The sequence below is a fragment of the Passer domesticus genome, chromosome 8 (assembly GCF_036417665.1).
Source record: "Passer domesticus isolate bPasDom1 chromosome 8, bPasDom1.hap1, whole genome shotgun sequence".
Lineage (NCBI taxonomy): Eukaryota > Metazoa > Chordata > Aves > Passeriformes > Passeridae > Passer > Passer domesticus.
Genome location: NC_087481.1, coordinates 32,123,311 through 32,142,589, shown reverse-complemented (window position 1 = coordinate 32,142,589; position 19,279 = coordinate 32,123,311). Strand labels below are relative to the sequence as shown.

Sequence of the window (19,279 nt, the reverse complement as noted above, 5' to 3'; positions counted from 1 at the left end):
GTGCATGAACTTACCTGTTAACACAGAAATATTGATAATTTTCAGGATGGAGTGCACCAAAGTACTTGGCTGGAGCTGATCTAGCTGCACATACCGAACATCATCCAGTCTCTGAACTTGTCTTTGTGGAATGTCTCTGAAGTGTGGAAATTCTGATGATATGTATGCCAATAAGCCATGGAGAACACCATCATCCACCAGAGGATAAACTTACATGGAAAAAAGGCAAAGTCACATACTGCTTTTTATGCTTAGAAGTATAAAACCTGTGACTTGGAACATGTTTACACTGAAAAAATCAGAACAGTTTTAGAATAATTTTAAGGTAAGAAATTCCTGAGATATACAACACTTGGTCTGAAATTCAACTGTACTTCAGGGTAGTATCAAGAGGAGGCAGATCAAGTTAAGCTAAATGCAATATTTTAAAATGCACCAAAAAAACCTTGTATCATCGCTTGGTAAGAAGAAAGCTGTTCTTGATCATTGACCTCAGAATCTGCCTTAAGAGCTGGCATCACAATAGTGGACATCACAAAGACAGGAAGAACAATGGTGATACTTCCACAGTTCTTGCCCCTCAGTCTCCAACCCTGCATGGCCTGCAATGAATCACTTTCCCAATGAATCTACTTACTCCATTCTGCAAAAAAATTAATCCTCATGCAATCTCAGACATCACATGGACAGGTCCTGGGATAACTGCTCTTTCCTACATTAAACTCTTCTTTTTTTGGAGGTCAGACTGGTAGCCACCAAACTTTATCACGATCTCCACATGCCTATTGATGTCATCTCCACATCTTGTGCTCAGGTGCTCCTGTCATATTTTTCTATTGTGTTTTGTTGCACACATTTCTATTCTACCCCATGTGTGAGGCATTGCCAGCAAAATGGAGTAATTGAAATAGGTCTTTTACTGTGATTTTCACAGCAACTTATGGACTACAACCTTACATTTTTCTGTATTGAGAGCTGAGTAGTTCCCCAGATTCAGTAATTGACTGGTAAAGGTTGACTGAAGCATGACCTCTCCACACCAAGGATTCTCACACATTATTATATCTGCAAGAAAAAAAGCAACTTTATCAACTCATCTGTTGACAATATTGAAGTGTATGATATTTTTCTTGACTATATAATCGTCTTACATACAGATGTGCAAGGCACAGGGTTTGAAAGAGATCACTTGGAAACACAGTGATTATTTTTTTAAATCTACCAACACCATTTACAATGAGTTAGTAAAATTTTCTCATTAGTTTGATGTAATTAGCCCCCTAGCTGACACTGCTTAGGTCTGGTTTGTAGTAGCACTGGTACTTTTCAGGAACAACTGTTTTAAAACACTGACACCTTACAGAATAGCCCTGACTCTCCATGGCTGTATCTGAGGGCAAACTTCCATGGAATAGCCAATATTCCACTGGCAGGATGACTGAGAACTCAAATGATGTAAGAGATATAAGAAAGCAACTTACAAATCCTTAGCCATAGTTCCAAATTACTTGTTACATTCTTCTACTTTAAACAGGCATTTTTAAGATCCATGTTTTAAAAAGGCAAACAAAAGAACTCTCACCTGTAAGCAGTATGATATCCCCAGGAAACACAGTAAGGGACCAAAATGCAGCACCACGCCACAGCACCACCTTTCTCTCAATTTCTGACTGGTCACTAACAACAACTGTTGCCACAGGAACTTTACATGAAGATTTTGGTTTAGTCTTCTTCTGTACCTCTTTGATATGACAAGGATGTACAACTGTGACCAAAATATTGTACTTTTGATTTTTGCTGCAGCAATTCTTAAGTAGCGATAGTTTCTTTTGGAGTTTCTTGAACTCTGCCATCCTGTCTGGATCCACTCTCACCCCAGAACCAGGTGGAGAAGAATTCAGTTTAGCTCTCTTGGATTTCAGCTGTGTTTTAAATGCTGAGTGAGAGAGATGAGAGGAATCTTCATGCTTGCGGGGTCTTTTAGAAGAGTTCTTGTGAGAACAGTTTCCTTGAGAGCACAGTATTCCAGAGCTCAATGGCTCAATATGGATTTCATTTACAAGTTGTTCAGCAGCAACATTAAGTTTTTGAAAATTCTCTGCATTTTCCTGAGCACCTTCTTCCTGTTTTGTAGCTTTAATTGAAACATTTTCCCCATCATCCTCAGAACTAAAAAGTTCAAGAGAACTTGCATCCTCTTCCTCATATTCACTTCCAGGCAGAGCAGTAGTACATGTTCCAACACCAGAATCACATTGGATGTGATCATATTGTCCTTCTTGAGCTTTTTTGCCTGCTTCTATTTCTGATAGTTTTACAATACTTTCCTGCATGTCATTCTGTGCAAAAACAGCCACCTGACTCAAAGTCACTACACTACGAAACTCTGTGTCTGCTGACACTGCAAAGTCTTTACAGCCATTTGGTTCTTTTGGATTGGACTCCTGACTTTTTTGGAAAAGCACATCCATACATTGACTTAGATGTTCATGATGCTCACTTCTGTGAGCTGCCTGAAGTCCCACAGACTGGATGCTGACCTGCTCAGTGCTGGCAACCAAAGCAGAAATGTCAGAGCTGCTAATTTCTGAAGGAGGGGCTTTCCTCTCAGTGAGCTCTGGGCAGCAGGCACCTGATGGTTTCTCTTGTCCAGCTGATTCTGCACAGCCCTGGGGCAGCTGTTCATCTGCAGCCTGATCCACATTTGCAGGTGTAAATCTATCTTTGGATTCTTCACAATCAGAACAAGTTAAACTCGTGCTCTTCTTAGGTGTGCTGGCACAAGTCAGTGCCACAGGGGCAGGAGATGGCAAATCTCTTCCTTCTGTTGCCATGAACCTGCCCTGCTGAGCTCTGTCCCCGCTGGAAGGGACCCCTGTGGGTGTGGAGCTCTGTGCCCGGGGCACCGAGGGGGCAGCAGCACCCCGGAGCTTGCCAGGAACAAACGCAGGGCTCTCGCACAAAAAGCGCAGCTCCCTCCACTGCTCACCAGCAGGGGCTGAGCTTTGCTCTGACCCCTCCCCTGGCCTCGGAACACTGGGGGCTCCCACAAAAATATGAATTTCAGGTCTTTTTGACATTTTTGACTGCTGTGTAAGTTTGACTATAAATAACGTGGTTTATGCAAAAAGCACAATAAAAAATATTAGCAGATGTAAAAAAAAAAGGATTACACTTTTTCTTTACAATTTTAAAAATACCTAAAATTCATGGGAATATTTAATAGTTTAACTGCTAAAAACACTACTTAACTACTTCAAGCCTATAAAAATAGATGTACAAAATCTATAAAAGGGAAATTATTTTAAAAATATTTTGCATTTATTTCTGTCAAATTTGCCCAGAAAAATAAGTTTACAGCAACATTTAGTTTCTGATTCTGGTACATGGGAAGTTAAAATTAAGTTTCATTACGGACCTATTTGTCTTCATTTACTATTGCTAATTAAACAGTCAAATGTGACTTCACTATTCAGTACTTGATTTTAACTCATCTTAAATAGAAGTAAGACATCTTCACAGCATAGTTAGATCATTTCATCTCCCTGAAAATTACAGTTTCAATTAAATGATTAAAACACTAGAGCTATTTAAAGTTTGCTAGGAATGCAATATTTTACATGCTGTTTTGGCATGAAACTGTTTCAGGCTATTACTGATAAATAATAATTATTTAATAACCACTAAGAGGTCAGTAAAGCTTGAGCAGGTGATTTAGGATTTGCTTTAATTCATTTATGTAGTATCAAACTACTCAACAAATTACTAGCTTTTCTAGCTAATTAAAAATAAGCCCACTTACACAGCACACAAAAAGAAGGCCTTTTATTTTTTAAAATTTCTGCTGTATAATTATAATTTTAATATATGCAGAAACAGCTATAACTGTTCCTTAAAGTGCTGATTAGAGCTACTTGTTTTGGGAGTGCTGTTGCTAATAGAAGTTGCTTCAATAGGCAATTCTGCAGATGTAGAGAACACCAGGAAAAAATCAAGAGCTAATCCAGCTGTAAATAGAAGGAAAAGACCACTGAAACAAATGCAGCACTGAAAAATATACAAGTTTTCCATTTAGCATTAATTGAATTAGCAACTGTTTTCCTAACAACCCCACTAGGGGTCAATAAATCTGCACATTCATAAGGCTCATTGTAACACGGAAAAACCATAAACACCCCAGAAGAGTGATCTCTGGTATGTCACTGCTGTCACTAGAAAAGCAACATACATCACTAAAATTAGATAGGGCAAAATACAAAGAAGCTACAAAACCCAGAGACTAGTATTGATCACTTTTATGCTCATAACAAAATAAATACCACTTAAATCATTGGAGTGTTCAAACTTCGGCAGTTGTACATTTAAATTTAGTCCCAGAAAATGGTAACTTTTAAAGGACAATACCCAAAGCTGTGAAAGCTTGGAGTTATAGAAAGAATGGTAACACACAAATAACCAGAAGAACAGAATTTATAGTCAATATTAAAGTAGTGGATCAGGTAAGGGAAAGACTAAGCAAAATTATAGTGAGTTTAAATCCCTAAAGAAGTGATGTTAAGTTTTGTAAATAAAAGGCTACCAATACATGATGTAAAAAGCTTAGTAACAGATCTGTGACAAACAGAAAATGTTACTATCTAAATGTTACAGTTCAAATGACCTTAGTAAATGTCCAGTTATATAGTAATTTATCAGCCCCTCATTTTAAGTATCACTTCTCTTTTGCTTGCTGACATGTTTAAAGGTTTATAAGTTACACAAAAATTCTCAAAGTTTTCCTTAACTTTCCAGTTCTGTAACTTTTCTAAACTTAGGATTTGCTTTGCTGATTCACATTTTGCAGTGCCACTACCTTAAGGCCAGGCTGGATGGGACCCTGAGCAACTTGGTCTAGTGAAACGTGCTCATGGCATAGGGTTTGGAACTTGGTGATTTTTAAGAGCCTTTCCAACCTGAGCTGTTCTATGATCCTATGATCACACCAAAGGAATTGAATATTGATGTTATTTAATGTATGTTTGAAATGAAAGCATAGCTAATATTTTCAAAACATAAATTACCTTAGGAATGGCAAGTGACCTCTGCCAATCTCCCGATTTGTGTAACAGGTCCACTACTAAATGACCTACTTTGCAAATTCCAAGTGACTTTTTGGGTCAGAGATGCCAAACTCCTTCCTGTACCAGGAATCATCAGTAGCTAAAATAATTTAAGCCTGTAAACCAGAAAGAAAAAAAAAATAAGTTTACCTAAATTCTCTGCACACAAAAGTGTTTAAAGAACTGTTGCTTTGCTGCTTTAGAATAGAATTAGTACTCAATGAGTTTTGTTAGTTAAGTTCTACACATTGTTATAAATAAAAGTCTGAGAGAACAATTCAGTTCAGATTTGAAAAGGTGAGGAAAAAAACTACCAATATTTTGGTAAAATTCTACTGCCACAAAAAAATCCATTTTATACTGTAGTTAAATTATCTGTGGGCAGACAGTAGGTTAACTAACTACACAAAAGATAACAAGAGCTAAAACTCCTGAAGAGACAACTGAAACCTGAATGCACATATCCATTATACCTGTTAATTATTACACCATTTCCTAATTTGTGGAAAGGTGCTCTACTCCTAGCAGCCAATGAAAGCCAGGCTTTTTATCTCTGAAATGGTCAGAGTCTGATTGACGGGTCAATGATCTATTAAAAAACAGTAACTACATCAGCAAGTTTTACACTTGCAAGGCACTGCAACTGAGATTTAATATACAGAAATATATTATGCTACATAGTGTATCTCCTCCAATCTAAACAGTAAGACAGGAATTCTACATTTAAAGGTTTTTAAAACAAACTGTCATTAACAGATTGTTAATCTCTAGTGATTTGCTGCACATAGAATGAAATTTAAAATAGCTTTAAAAATCCTCTTCCCTCTAGAAATGTTCTGATGCTACATACATGACTTTAAAGCATCCCTAAAACACCCTAAAAATACTCATCAATTTTATTAATAGTATTCACTCTCCATGGAAATTATTAAGCATTACGCCAAGGTAATTTAAGAGGGTGACACAGCTTCAGCTTCCTATAATTCCTGAATATTCAAAGTAGCCACATGCCTAAATCTCTGTTTTGAGAAGTTACATCCAAATAGTCTCAATCAAGTCTTTACTCAAGCCCTGTACACTAAAAGTAAACCACACTAATTCAACCTCCAGTTAAGAGTTTTTTTATGTCTGTTACACACTACAAAGTTTCAAACTACAAATAAAATTACAGAAATAAAAGACAGCAATTCAACAGATGACAAAGAACTATACAAATACAATGCCAAAGTTTACTTTACCCTCTAGAAAGACTAAAGTTTTAGGAGACAAACAATGCATTCTTTTAACTTTCTTATTTGATTTGCTGCAGCTTGATGAACATCCAAAATGCTAAGTGGTTAATGACTTGACCCCTAAAATATGCAAGAAAACATTATATTGTCCTTTACCTGCTGAAAAGCTGGCCCACTAAGTAATAAATACATAAAGTAGGATATTTCTTAAATTCTAAATTTTAACTTCTATTGTGGACTTAATCCTCCCTTATTCACATACTTCACTTTATATGCCTCCTACATGTAGTATAAAAAATTAAAGAATTGATTCATCTACCTTACAACGGAGTAAACTGAATTATTCATAGCCATCTTCAGAGTATTTGGTTTCAGCTCAATTCAAGCTGTAGGGTTGTTTGGCTGGGCTTTTCTCTTTTCTACAACTCAACCCATCTGATTGTGAAGTAGAAAATCTACTAAGACAGCTGCCAATCAAAGAGAAACCAGAAAAACTACTTGATGCAGAATTCTGATTACACCACAGGAAACTCTCCTGGCACTTTCACCATGCTGCTCAAATCTCCTCCCAAAATTCTTCCAAAAATGATCTTTTTAAAAAGCCAGGTACTGCAGCTGTACAGTAACTTTGAAAGAATAAACAGCAAGCAGTGTAGTAACAGTTTCATACACTTAGAAACTGAAACAACTCTGGGATGAAGTGAGGAATGCATTACAGTTTGCTTGCAACTTGTGCAAGAAAAAGAAGGGTGATCCTTCTGCCAACAACTCCTGCTGGCACCGCAAGTGAATCAATACACCAGCAACAGCACCTATCTACTGAAACAATAAGCTTGGTCCAAATACATGAGAGGCACACAATGGAAAATAAAAACTGACAGAAGAACTCAAGCTAAGCACCTTGTAGCTGAAGCAAACTTACTCTACATAAGAGTGAGGGATGTATCATATGGGCTTAAAAGAAGATATGTGTAAGTGAATGGCAGTTCAAGGAGATTTACGTGGGTTGCAGTAGGCAAGGCTGGTGGCACCTAACAAAAACTCAAGAGAACACAGATGTGGGAGAACACACACAGAAGAACTGAAGGGAACACAGATACAGGAGAACACACACAGGGGCAACTGGGCAAATGAACAGGTCTTAATTCTGTCATCCCCTGTCTGGTGATTGTTACGATCACCAAATACCTTTTATCTCAATTTTAATACCAGGTTTCAGGCAAAGACTGTAGTCCTGTCCATAAATGACCTGTCTAACCAAATGCAATTTTACACCAGGATGATCACTTGGCTCACATAGTAACACTGTGCTAGCACATGGAATACTGTGCACAGACACTGCTGTCAACCAGACCTGGTGGTATAGCAGGACTCTGCTAGTTGATATCAAAATTGATGAAAATCACAAACCTTCATTTGCCTACAGCAGTATCTGTAATTAGTATAAAGTTACTTTTAAATGAGGTACTTAGTTTATTATTGACCACAAAATAATTTCCATTAGTACTTACTACTGAAGTTAAATAGCAGCATTCAGTATTTAGTTCTTCTCACTGGCTATTACCAGAGGACTACAACACCATTTGGACTCAAGGTAGGTACAGCTGGTTTGCAAATACATAAAACCTGTATTCAGCAATACCTGGCCATAAAACACGAGGTATCCAATTTTTTTTCCTTATTTGGAGCACTTTCAGTAACAAGATGACTTCTAGAATACAGAACACCTATGGTTTAGGTAAACCAATAGAAACCTTCCTAAATGCTCCTGCAGCAGCAGGGAAATAATTTAAACCAGAAAGCAGCCTTCTAAGCAGTTCCACAGCCTGACACTGCAAAAAATGTTATATCAAAATACTGAGTAAGAAGAGACAAGTTGTTCTTCATAACTATTACTCAACTATTAATATACAAAAAGAAGGCAAGCAATCAAATGGCATTGCTATTGCTAATATTTAATGTGTATCTACTTGCCTGCAGGATCAAGGCCTGTGGTTTCTAAAGTTGTGTTCTAGAAGGAAAATATTTCCCTAGATTTGAAATGAAGACATTTCTTCTGTAAATACAAGCTTGGGTCATAAAAAGGCATCTACTGAGCAGTTGCATCAGCCACTTTATTTTACTATTATTATTTTTTTGAAACTAAATGATGCAAGAATTTGAACACTGATAATATACTTTCAATTCAGCCACTGAGATGGTCTTCATTGTCTTTGAAAATTGGAGTAACGTGGTAGGCTTTTGTGATTAACTTGATAATTTTTTCCTCGCAGCCTTTGTGCCTCTTGAGATGGCCCCTTAAGTAAATTCTATTTATTGATTTTTGTTTTGCAATACACAAAAACATATAATTAAGGAGATAGGAGCATCCAGTGGCTGCTACAAACAAAAGAAGTCAGAAGTTCTAGAGAACACTGACCTTTTGAGTAGAAAAGAAAGATAAAGGTAGAAGGTCAAAGATACACAAATGTGCCATGCACGTTTTGTTGAAGAACACTCATTCCCCAAACCTGTATTTTTGAGAACTATTTAAACAACTAAACTGCTATACCTGCTGTCAAGAAATATATTGTTCCATATATTTCAGCATATTAAAATACCTCACAATATCAGAATGGCATCATTGTGGCTTTTTTTAGAAAAACTATTTAGTTTGCAGAAAATATTCCACAGGTATCATTACCAATGAAAATCTATGTTGGGACTGAAACCTGATAAACAGAGGTGGATAAAGCAATACAGGACCTAAGATGAAAGCAAGGCAACTGGTCAAAGAAACCTCACTACAGCCTCATTTCCATCAGATTAACTGCTGGTAGATTTGACTTATTAGGACCAGAAGATATATATATATATATAAAAGAAATATTTAAAACACAAAGCCACCAATATTATTTTCCCATCTTTACAAAAGCCTTACTCAAAAAAGATGAAGTTTTATAATGAAAACCTGGATGCTGACTGCATGTTCATAGTCAAAAATGGGATATTGTCACTGTTTTGGACAACAGCCATAGGTAAGACTGTCCTTTTGCTTTTCTACTGTGGGAGACAGGGTGTTGAAAATTCTTAAGTTTACCATAAAGTAATAAAGTAAAGTAATCTACTCTATTTTATTTCCATGTAAGTACTCTACTAGTGCCAGGAAAATATCTTGCACTCCCCACAAGTGGTTAAGCTAGCAATAGACCTTAACAGAAGCTGCACTTCCTCTTGCCTTTAAGACAAGTGGGATACTTCTCATTTGTCAGCATCATGAAACAATTAAAGGTCACTGTCTGTCAACTGAAAAATCAGTCACCCACGCCAAGAAGTCATATTGGAGAACACAAGTCATCACTACAGCAAGTAATTTTCCAAGGCTGTTCAAAACTACAAGCTACACAAGGAGCTCCAGAAGAAGCCAGGTGGCACATGAGCCCACAAGACACCTTCAGACCAATAGCTCAATCATGACTTCATCTGCTTCATCACTGTATATAGAGGGTCCCTCCAGAAGAGCAAACACTTAACCTTGCTGCAAACATAAACAGCAGCAAGTACTTTTTGTCAGGACTGAACCTATGGCACCAGGGCTATCTAATTCCCTCCCCATGAAAATATCCCCATGCATATTTTATCTGTTCCTCTAGTGTGCAGCTACATCCTTTATGTGCCATCATCAGTGTATTTCTGTGAGGCTCAATGGAGCTGGCAATCCAGTCCAATCAATTGCTGATCTCCTCAGTACTTCCATATCTCAGGAGATGAAAGCCAGCTTTACACATTTCTACAGATCCAGTGTCTCAAAAGAAAAGTTCAAACACATGCTTTATATGCAAGCATTGTAATTTAAACAAAACTCTTGAGAGATGTCAACTACATGTTAATGTGACAGTAATGACTTTTATATCCAAATCTGGAATTTCAGTTCTTGTAAAGGCAAAGGATTTTCAAGATTATGTTAGTATTTCCCTTCTGCATGCACCCCAAGAATACACTTCAGCTGTAAATGAAAAGGATTTGCTCTTCTATCTGTAGGTTGAGAGGGTTAAGATTTTTTAAGAGATAAAGCTCCCTTAAGGAAACATAACCTTCAGACTTGAGCCACTGTCTCTGTACACTGGTGAAGAGCATTACAAAGATCACTGATGGTTCACTGCCCACACTTGCTCCTTGTTGTGGCCACGGAAGGAACACACCTACCTACTTCTTTGCAGAACTGCATGAATGTCAAACACTCTTTCCTGGCTATTCCAGTAAGTAGTAAAGTTGCTAATTTACTAGGGCACTGCAGGAAAGCAAGACAAAACATTCAAATTATTTTAAGTGAGTGAGAACTACAGTGAACCTTCTGGAAATAGAAACAAAGTTTTCAAGTCTTTTGGCATTTACTTAGAAAAAATTAAGATATGATAAATAAAGAAAATTAGCATTGGCTTTTTAATATATAAGCCTTTACATTTCAATGGTTCAGATGGATGTTAGTTTAGCAAACTGGTTAAGCTTTAACAGGGAACAGGTGACACTGAGTAACTATCAACATAGCTGACTGAGCCAAAGGTGCCTTTTAGATGCAAATTTCCTTATTTCAAATGGGTAGCTTTTCTTTCAGACTTTAGGACAGCAATGCACTTTGACTATTTATTAAAAGTAATTTGACTGATTATACTTCAAAAAATTGTAGATCACAATTTTCTATTCTACTGCCCTGAAAAGTTAAAAGAAATCATCACAATGGAACAAAATGTGAATGAAGTGTACTAATTAAATGCCAGAAACACTGATTTGGCCTGTACTCTTTTCCATGGTAATTCAGTTGTCTGAAAACACCTCAAGAAAAATCAAAAAACTCAAGGTATGATGTAACAAGTCATGCTGGATCTCCCTCTACTGTTCCAAGCCATAGTGTGTAGCAGCAGGGCACAGCAGCATAGCCACAGGTAAAAACTTTCTTGCACCTTTGCTCTCAGTCAAAGCATATAATTTTCTTCATTGTTTTTGTTCAAGGTAAAACTTCAATTATTATCTGCACTGTGCCATTATTGCTGTGAACCTTCACTCAGCTGCCTTTGATTCAGTAACTTTTATAAATGTTTTTATTATTTGCACTACTACATAGTCATGCCCCTGAAATTTTAAGTTGCTTAACATCCAAAGCTCCTGAAGTATGAAGAGTTAAGGATGAAAACTATTTATTCATTTGTCTTCATGCAGAAGGTGCTGCAATCTGAAGTAAAACTATAAATTGCTTCTTTTTGCAATATAATGCAAAGAGAGTAGAGATAATAAAGAAATTGTCACCTCATAGTTTAACACCTTCTGTACTGGAACTGCAATCCTGTTTGCAAATGCAATTCTTTTTCTGTCTGCCAGCTGTTGCAAGTTCTATATTTGATTTTCACTAGAATAGAAACAATAAGATTGATGTACACAAGGCCAATATTGGCTATTAGTATATTAGCATATTCTTTATCTAGAAAGCCATGTGAGCTGCTATACAAAGCTAAAATCACAATAGACTTCAAAACATTTTTTGAAAAACATTAGCAGGAAATTTTCACATAGAACAGAAATGACAGTGGCAATGTTAGAAATCTGTCTTTCTAACAGGAGTTCTCTTTGAAGCCCCAACACACATATGAGTTTGGTACAGAGCTCTGAAGAGTGTTTTGTAACCCACCCTTACTCCATGTCAAGTGACATCATTTACAGGCAGACAGCTCCGTGTAACTCGTGGTGCTTTAGTGCCACACATGCACCTGAATTTTACATTCTGTAAAAACATGAAAGAGGAAAATTTGAGGTATGACAGGAAATTAGTAAATACATATTGGTTTCCCTTCCAATAAATTTCACATTAAAACTTGTTTATATGAGCTTACTTTAAAATATTTTAAAATTAGCAGATAAAGCAGAAAACCCAGAAAGCTGTTACACTAAACATGTGATCCATTATCTTTCTCTAGAGATTAGTAATCTTTACAACAGACCAGAGATACAGGAATTCAAGAGGCAATACAGTTTGTTCTGTCTTGGCTAATGTTCTGAATTACCTGGCATTGCATTCCAAGAACTACGATTATGTTAACATTACATTTTATACTAGAACTTTATCTTGCAGGTCAAACTAACATATCATCTAAATGAGTGCCAGTTTAGGAGCCATGTGCTCATAAAAAACATTAAGTGAGGTATGGCAACAGTTCACGTTAACTGCTATGAAACACTGGAGCAGCAGAAGAATTTGAGATAAATAAAAGACTAAAACTAAACCACTAAGACATATTTGCCACACAAATCTAAAAAGCAGCAAATGGAGATTTAGTTTATATGATGGAAACCAGATTAAAAAATAATTGAAGGTACCTTTTCAAAAATAAAGATAGCATTCATTCAGTAAATGCAAGGTATTCAGACAAAACTGAGAATCAAAATATTAACATACTTCTCTCAACAGCAACTTTATGACATTACAATATATAAACAATGTTATGAACTTCAGCTGCCAACAGAAAAACCATGCAGAAAACTGAACAGTAAAATCACAGTGAGAAAAAATTAGTAAGCAATGGGCATGGATGCAAAGTTTGACAAAAATGAGCACGTGCAAGAACTTGATTTGATGAAGCTGAAAAGAAAAACATCCAAAACAATGTCCACTTACATTGCATTCCTCATTAAAAAAGGCAAATATAGAAGAGGGAAGAGGTAACATCATAAGAATTAAGAACTGTGCAATCATAGTGTGTAGTTTTTAATTCCTTCATACATTATGTTACTTGTCATTTCTTTCTCTATATAGCAAACAAGTAAGTTTTACTATACCAACTCTGATGGAAGTTAAGATTCCAATCCCAAATGAGAAGCAGCTGTCGAGTCCCTTTACCTATCCTTGTCCCTTTAACTGGGGAAACAGAGTGTTTAAAAAACAATCACTTCCATTATATTTCCAGGCAAGTTTAAAGGATAAGGTTCTGATCCTGGAAGCTATTCTATGCAGTCCCCTTCTCCAGGCAGCTCTGAAGTGACAAACTGTTTAGTGGGCATCTCAGCTTTCCTTGGAGCATGCAAACATGGAGAAGGAAGCAGCATTCTCAACTGCTTAGCATTTGAAAGCCACTTACACTGTACTGCTGGGTCCTCTCCAAAGAGAGCCCAGCTTTATAAGACTATGAATATCAAAAAAATCAAAGCCCCTTAAAAAACGTCTTGACTCACATTTACCTTTCAACAATGAAAATTTCACTCTTGCAGCCAACATCAGTATTTTAGAAAGATGTGGGGAAACTTTACCCAAATAGGTCAAACTATTCTTTCAAATTCTCAATAGATCATCTTATATAAATCAAAATACAGTTTAGAGGGGACTGCAGCTGTAGAAGCTATATAGGTTTTTCCACATTACACTGGCTTTCCAGTCTAGTTCCAGGCTCCGTGGCAGAAATTTGCCACCACGCTTCACATAAGAGTACTCATGATACTTCAAGAGTAGTTCTAGCCCATTATTGTAAAAATTAAATAGTGATTTCTCAGCTCAGCAACTAGATGTCAAGAGCAGAACTAGTGGCAGAAAGCTTGCCACTGATCTCTAGGATTAGTGCTGCTTTACAAGCGTTGATGCCATGAGGGGTTTGAGCTCACTGTAAGAATGAACACCTCACACCTGAGAAGCCAGAGCTCTGCCTCCTGGGGCTCCTTTGCTGGACACAATGAGGCCAGGGAACAGTCCAACTGCAAAGTCTGTATTCCCAACAGGCCCTTTAGAATTAGCAATCCATGCAGTACAGAGCTAATAAACTCACCTTCCTCCACCTTATCTCAATTTTATGCTCTTTTACGATCTAGGGTGGGAAAACAGGAAACAAAAACAAGTCTAAGTTCAAGAAACTACACTGCTTTAAACAAGCTGATCTGACATTCTCAGCAAAAAAAAGCACAATCATATCTACACTGGCATATTCCCAAAGAACTCACGCCAATCCCAGTATTTATTTTCTTTGCTTGCTGAATAATTCTACCTTACTTAGCATTTCAGAAATTTTTCTAACCATAGGTCAAATTATATTACCTACTCTTCACCCGCCATCATGCAATTTGCTGGATGAAGATTTGCTGACAGACTGACTTCATTTCAGACATATTAAGCATACAGTTTGAAAACAATTGAAATTAAATCTGCTGGCAAAACCTAAATGTAAGGTATTTGACAACCCTTCCTTTTATCCAAACTGACCCATTAAAGTAGCTTATGGATGAAGCCATGGATGGTACTTGTTATTCCAAGAGCACTTCTGCTCATTCCTCTATTACTAATTTCTCTGGATTCTTTTAATTCAACAGAACCTGCAAAAGTTTACATAATTTCTATTTTTCATCATCTTCAACATAAAATTAATGAGCTGCAGTTCCATTAGACCTCACTATTTCCGTTGCTAGGAATAAGTAAACTGAATATGCTCTGAAAATTATAAACATTCAAGACAAGAAGTATTTTACTTATCACTTTGGAAAATAATCGAAGACTTCCCTATATTTCTTGAAGAAAATCAAGTCTGATAGGACAGAAACTGTATGAGTTTATTAGAAAAGCAAATTCCAGGAGTTGCTCCTTAAGAATACATACTGCCCACATTCCATAACTTCTGGCCCATATTAATTCAGATATGAGTACCTTACAAGTTTGTACAACCAGCCAGGTCCAAGCAATACTTAATGTATTTGTCCTTCCTGTATTTTAAGGTGTTTGGAATAGATTACCATCTGGGTTTTTTTATGGCAACTGAGGCAATGAAAGGTTTCAGTAACTTTTGCTTGCACAGCACATTGAAGCACGTGTAGAACTCAGTGAGTGAATCTTACATACTCCTACCTTAAACATTGCACTGCCATTCCCCAGTGCATAATCCTTCACCTTTTGGATAAGATACAAAACTACCCTTTTCACCTCAGCTTTTCACCCTACTTCTTGAGATTTTAACAGTCATCATCCCTGGTTATACCATTTCTATACCTACAATTCTCTCTTCCTGCAATATGAGATTTAATTGTCCTCCTGTGCTGTTATTCCTTACTTGAGGTCTCAGGTGCTGGTTTACAAACACAAAATAATCAAATTATTCAAACTCGGGATTAACACAAGGCATCTGATGTAACTTTTTTTTCTTTGTTTAGTTCCTGAACCTCATACACTATTTGAATGAAGTTCTTTTTTACCTTATATTGCACAGAAGTCACCCACATAATCACACCTTAGTTTTCAAAATGCTAAGAATTACTTTAAGTCCTGAGGCAGTGCCTTATATTCTATTGTGACTTTAGGACTCTCTGGGAGCAAAATAATGAGTGTTTCACCACATAACAGGCTTTTTTTTTTTCTTTAAGTTAACAGGCCCATTAACTTCTTTAACTTACATAACCTTCACTGAATTAGCCATCTAATAAACAAGAATAAATTGTACCTAAAACTGAGTAAGATTAATGGACTTGCACTGCAAGCATGAGTTCAGTGTAGGTGAGGGGTAAAGTATTTAGAGAGAAGAGAACAGTGAAGGAGAGCAGCTTCTAACTCCATCCTTCACCTACTCATTTTCACTTTGAGGTTTTGGTCACATGAGGAAGAAGCTCAATTTCTGCTTAGGCAGCCCAATGTTACATTGATGTAAATGCTACCATGATAAAGCAGACTTAAAACCTGATGTGAACATCTTAGCATCCTTTGTTCAAAAAAGCCGACCTCTAATGATAGCTGAACAATCTAAAAGCATACATGATTTAGATTGCCATTTAGTGTTTCTTTACTAAAGAAAAACAGCAGGCTTATGTGAAAACTGATAAGACAAAAGAAACCAGGATAAGCTTTTACAACTTCCATGGTGATTTTAATTCATTTAGTCAGAAGACCACAATATAGTAGTCCTTCTGATAGCAGAAAATCTCTTAGTAATGATATGCAGAGACACTACCTTTCCAGTACCTCAAAATAAGCTTAATTTCAACCTACTGGCTTTCAAAAGGAAAAAACTAGAAGAGATGAAGTAGAATAGGGAAATTAGACAATATCTTGCCAATGCTGACAAGATTAGACAAATAACAATCATGAAAAACTTGATACAGTGTTTTCAAAAATTGTTCAAGTGTGCTCAAGAAGGAATAATTTAATTAAAACAGAAATATTTCTCTTTCTGACCTACTTTCTCATTCTGAGATTCCTCTGGGATGAGCTATCCAACAGTGATTTTGTGCTGGATCTCTACATGCAGTGTACACCACGAACAATCCTGAGGTCTGTGAAAGAAGACCAAGAAAAGATATCACATATACACTTTTACATCTAGCATAACCAGCTATTTTTTCCCCCCAAGAAATCCATGATGTGTTGAACAATACCAGCCAATATATACTCCTGGAGTTTTCTGATAATACCAATTTCAATTACACCAACAAACTTGAATGGGAATTCTTAATACTTTTTATCTGGGCTTCACCCACCAACATATTTCACAGAAGATTTAAGCATTCAAACATATTTTAACAATCTTGATTACCATAACCACTCTTCCAAAGTTAAAGAGGCTAAAGTTGATTTTGCTAATAGAAATGCAAACAAAAGCACTGCAGGAAACTAGCATTCTCTAGTTCATGAGAGCTTTAATGTTTGTTATTTAAACAATACACACTACGTTTATGTCAACAACTTCTGACTGTCAATTGAGTATTAAATCAAGAAAAAACTGGTTTGCAACCTCTGATGCTTTGATTCCAAGCTGGAAAGATTTGGGGTATAATTTTCAGCCAGACAGCCAAGGACACCAAGAGTTGCAAAAAAGATCCATTTCAATTGTAAATGTTACTTTCAAACAATTCCTATTTCACTCCTGGCAAACCACTCTCTACTATCTGTTATTTGCTATGTTAACTGAAATAGACAGGAATTTTTTAAACACAATTTCCAGGAAATAAACTGACTAAAGTACTTCATTTTCTCCCTAACTTTATTTAAGAGAACAAAGCTGGCATGCTCCCAGTGCATTTGTGGAAGATTTATGCCTGTATATCTATCAGCTTTCCCATCACCAGCTTTTTCATCAGCTAACTTCAAACACACTTAACAGCAAGATGACAATGACAAATATTTTAGGATTGGGTAACTACATCATACCCTCTTTTGTCTTTTAAATTAGAAATGAGGAAATACCAATCAAAAGCTAAAGATTATGCCACAATGACACAAACCAGCTGCTTACACAGATTCTCACTGATACAGGAATTGAGAAAGGAGAAGCCTTCACAGTGACCCACAAGCCTCTCTCATAAATGGCCACGTTGATGGGAAGGTCACTGAAATCAGATTAATTTGTTACTGACTTCAGCAAGCTTTGGGTCAGACCTGCTGCCTCCAGAGAGCAATACTTTTTGTCCCAGCCATCTGAAAATCAGAAGTGGTGTTACAGGGATAAGAGTCACTAAAAAGCATATTTAATCCTTATCACCTAGATTATCTGGCAATGCTCATTATCAATGTATTGATAGCAACAGTGCCAAAACATGGCACTGAGAATTCCTGTGTATCTATAGACTCCCTGACCAAGAGATGAGGGCATCAGCTCCTATATACACGAAGAGCTTTTTATATCTGCTCAGTCACAGAGCTGAAGTAACCAGTTGGCAACATCAGTCATCATGCACAGCAACTATATAAACAGATGGAGACAGAAGATCTTTAAAGCTAACAAACATCAGCACAGCCACTTTTCGTGGCAATTAAAAATATTTGCTCATGAAGTAGTTAACATAATTTATTCAATATTTTGATTTCTGCAGAATTATTAGCAAGTTAAAAGCTCAGAAAACTGCTCTGAACCACTTACTGAGGTAAGTTTTCCCAAGTACCTTCAACTTACAAATTAGGAGTCCATGACAAATTCACATCATAAATAATGGGCTAATAGCTTTATTAGCAGAACTTCTGGAAATGTAAAGAAAAACAAAATCTTATGCTTAATTAAATAATAAATTTAAATATTATTTTGCTACAGATTATTTTTGTAGCAATACCTCAAGCAAAAAAACAAGACTCACTCTAGCCTAGTCCCTCCTAGGCTAAACCTAGAACTTCCTAATTTACTTGCACAATTTTGAGTTTCACTCCCTACTTTTACAGTGCTATAGCCAAGCAAAAACATTGCTATTTACAGATGAAAAAAACAACAGCAGCTTATTACTTTAACTTAGCAGTCAGAAAATACTTCAATTTAATGCAAAGTAATACATAAAAATACTAAGCAATCAGACCACCGGTACCTAAGTATCTCATCAATAAGACAGTACTGAAAGGTTTAAAGCCTTTGTCTCAAATTGAAATAATCTGAATACCTCTTCTCCAATTTTGCAACATTGCAGCAAGCACATCTCAAATTTGCAAGGCGTGCAAATTAACTTCTGCATCCTGCCTGGAAAACCAGCAAATTCAGGTTCTTTTTATCAAGGCAAAAGGAGTAAAAGAAGAAAACATACAAGTCTGCTCTCCAGATCTGCTATGGCTCAACACAGCTGAAGCTATTTATAGAGAAAAGGCTCTAAACCAATAGATCTCAGTACTGGCATCTTATGCCATCAGTAAAAAGGCTTTTAATAAGCTTTGGTCTCTGACTGGCTGTAAACAGATGACTGAAATGAAGATTTCTAGTCAAATGTGCATTTGGTAAAAGTGCTCATATAGACAGTGCCAAATTAATGGAATCTTCTGGGATTCACCTAATTCAGGTGCTGCCTGTGGCACCATCTTACTGGGACAGCCTTCCAGCAACAGCAAAGCCACAAAACTGCTCCACACATCCCAGCTCGTTCCTGTCACATCATGTACTGGCTAGGCAAAAAAAAAGGGAAGAATATAATCAAGAAATATGGCACTCAGAGTACAACAATTTATTCACAAATTTGGTATTAAAATTAATACCAGATTACATT

The 19,279-nt window shown here is 36.6% G+C and overlaps 1 protein-coding gene across 41 annotated transcripts in view; it reads right to left on the bottom strand.

The window, feature by feature from the left end:
* SHLD2 (shieldin complex subunit 2) overlaps positions 1–19,279 on the bottom strand; it is a 29,076-nt gene that overhangs the window by 6,015 nt on the left and 3,782 nt on the right. For 8 of the 41 annotated variants that reach the window (XR_010367188.1, XR_010367189.1, XR_010367186.1 and 5 more), the window contains 8 exons: positions 19,067–19,178; positions 16,504–16,597; positions 14,116–14,154; positions 11,994–12,086; positions 5,061–5,215; positions 1,583–4,007; positions 958–1,065; positions 15–209 (listed from right to left, as the gene is read on the bottom strand). Coding sequence is in view for 37 of the 41 variants with exons in the window: in XM_064430146.1 (XP_064286216.1) it covers positions 15–209; positions 958–1,065; positions 1,583–3,080 (1,801 nt within the window). In the remaining 4 variants the exon portion in view is untranslated. Of the gene's footprint in view, positions 1–14; positions 210–957; positions 1,066–1,582; positions 4,008–5,060; positions 5,216–10,516; positions 10,602–11,614; positions 11,715–11,993; positions 12,087–12,977; positions 13,952–13,976; positions 14,088–14,115; positions 14,155–16,499; positions 16,598–17,556; positions 18,629–18,685; positions 19,044–19,066; positions 19,179–19,279 lie in introns of those variants that run through there. The other 33 variants (XM_064430162.1, XM_064430149.1, XM_064430167.1 and 30 more) reach the window with 23 other exon arrangements.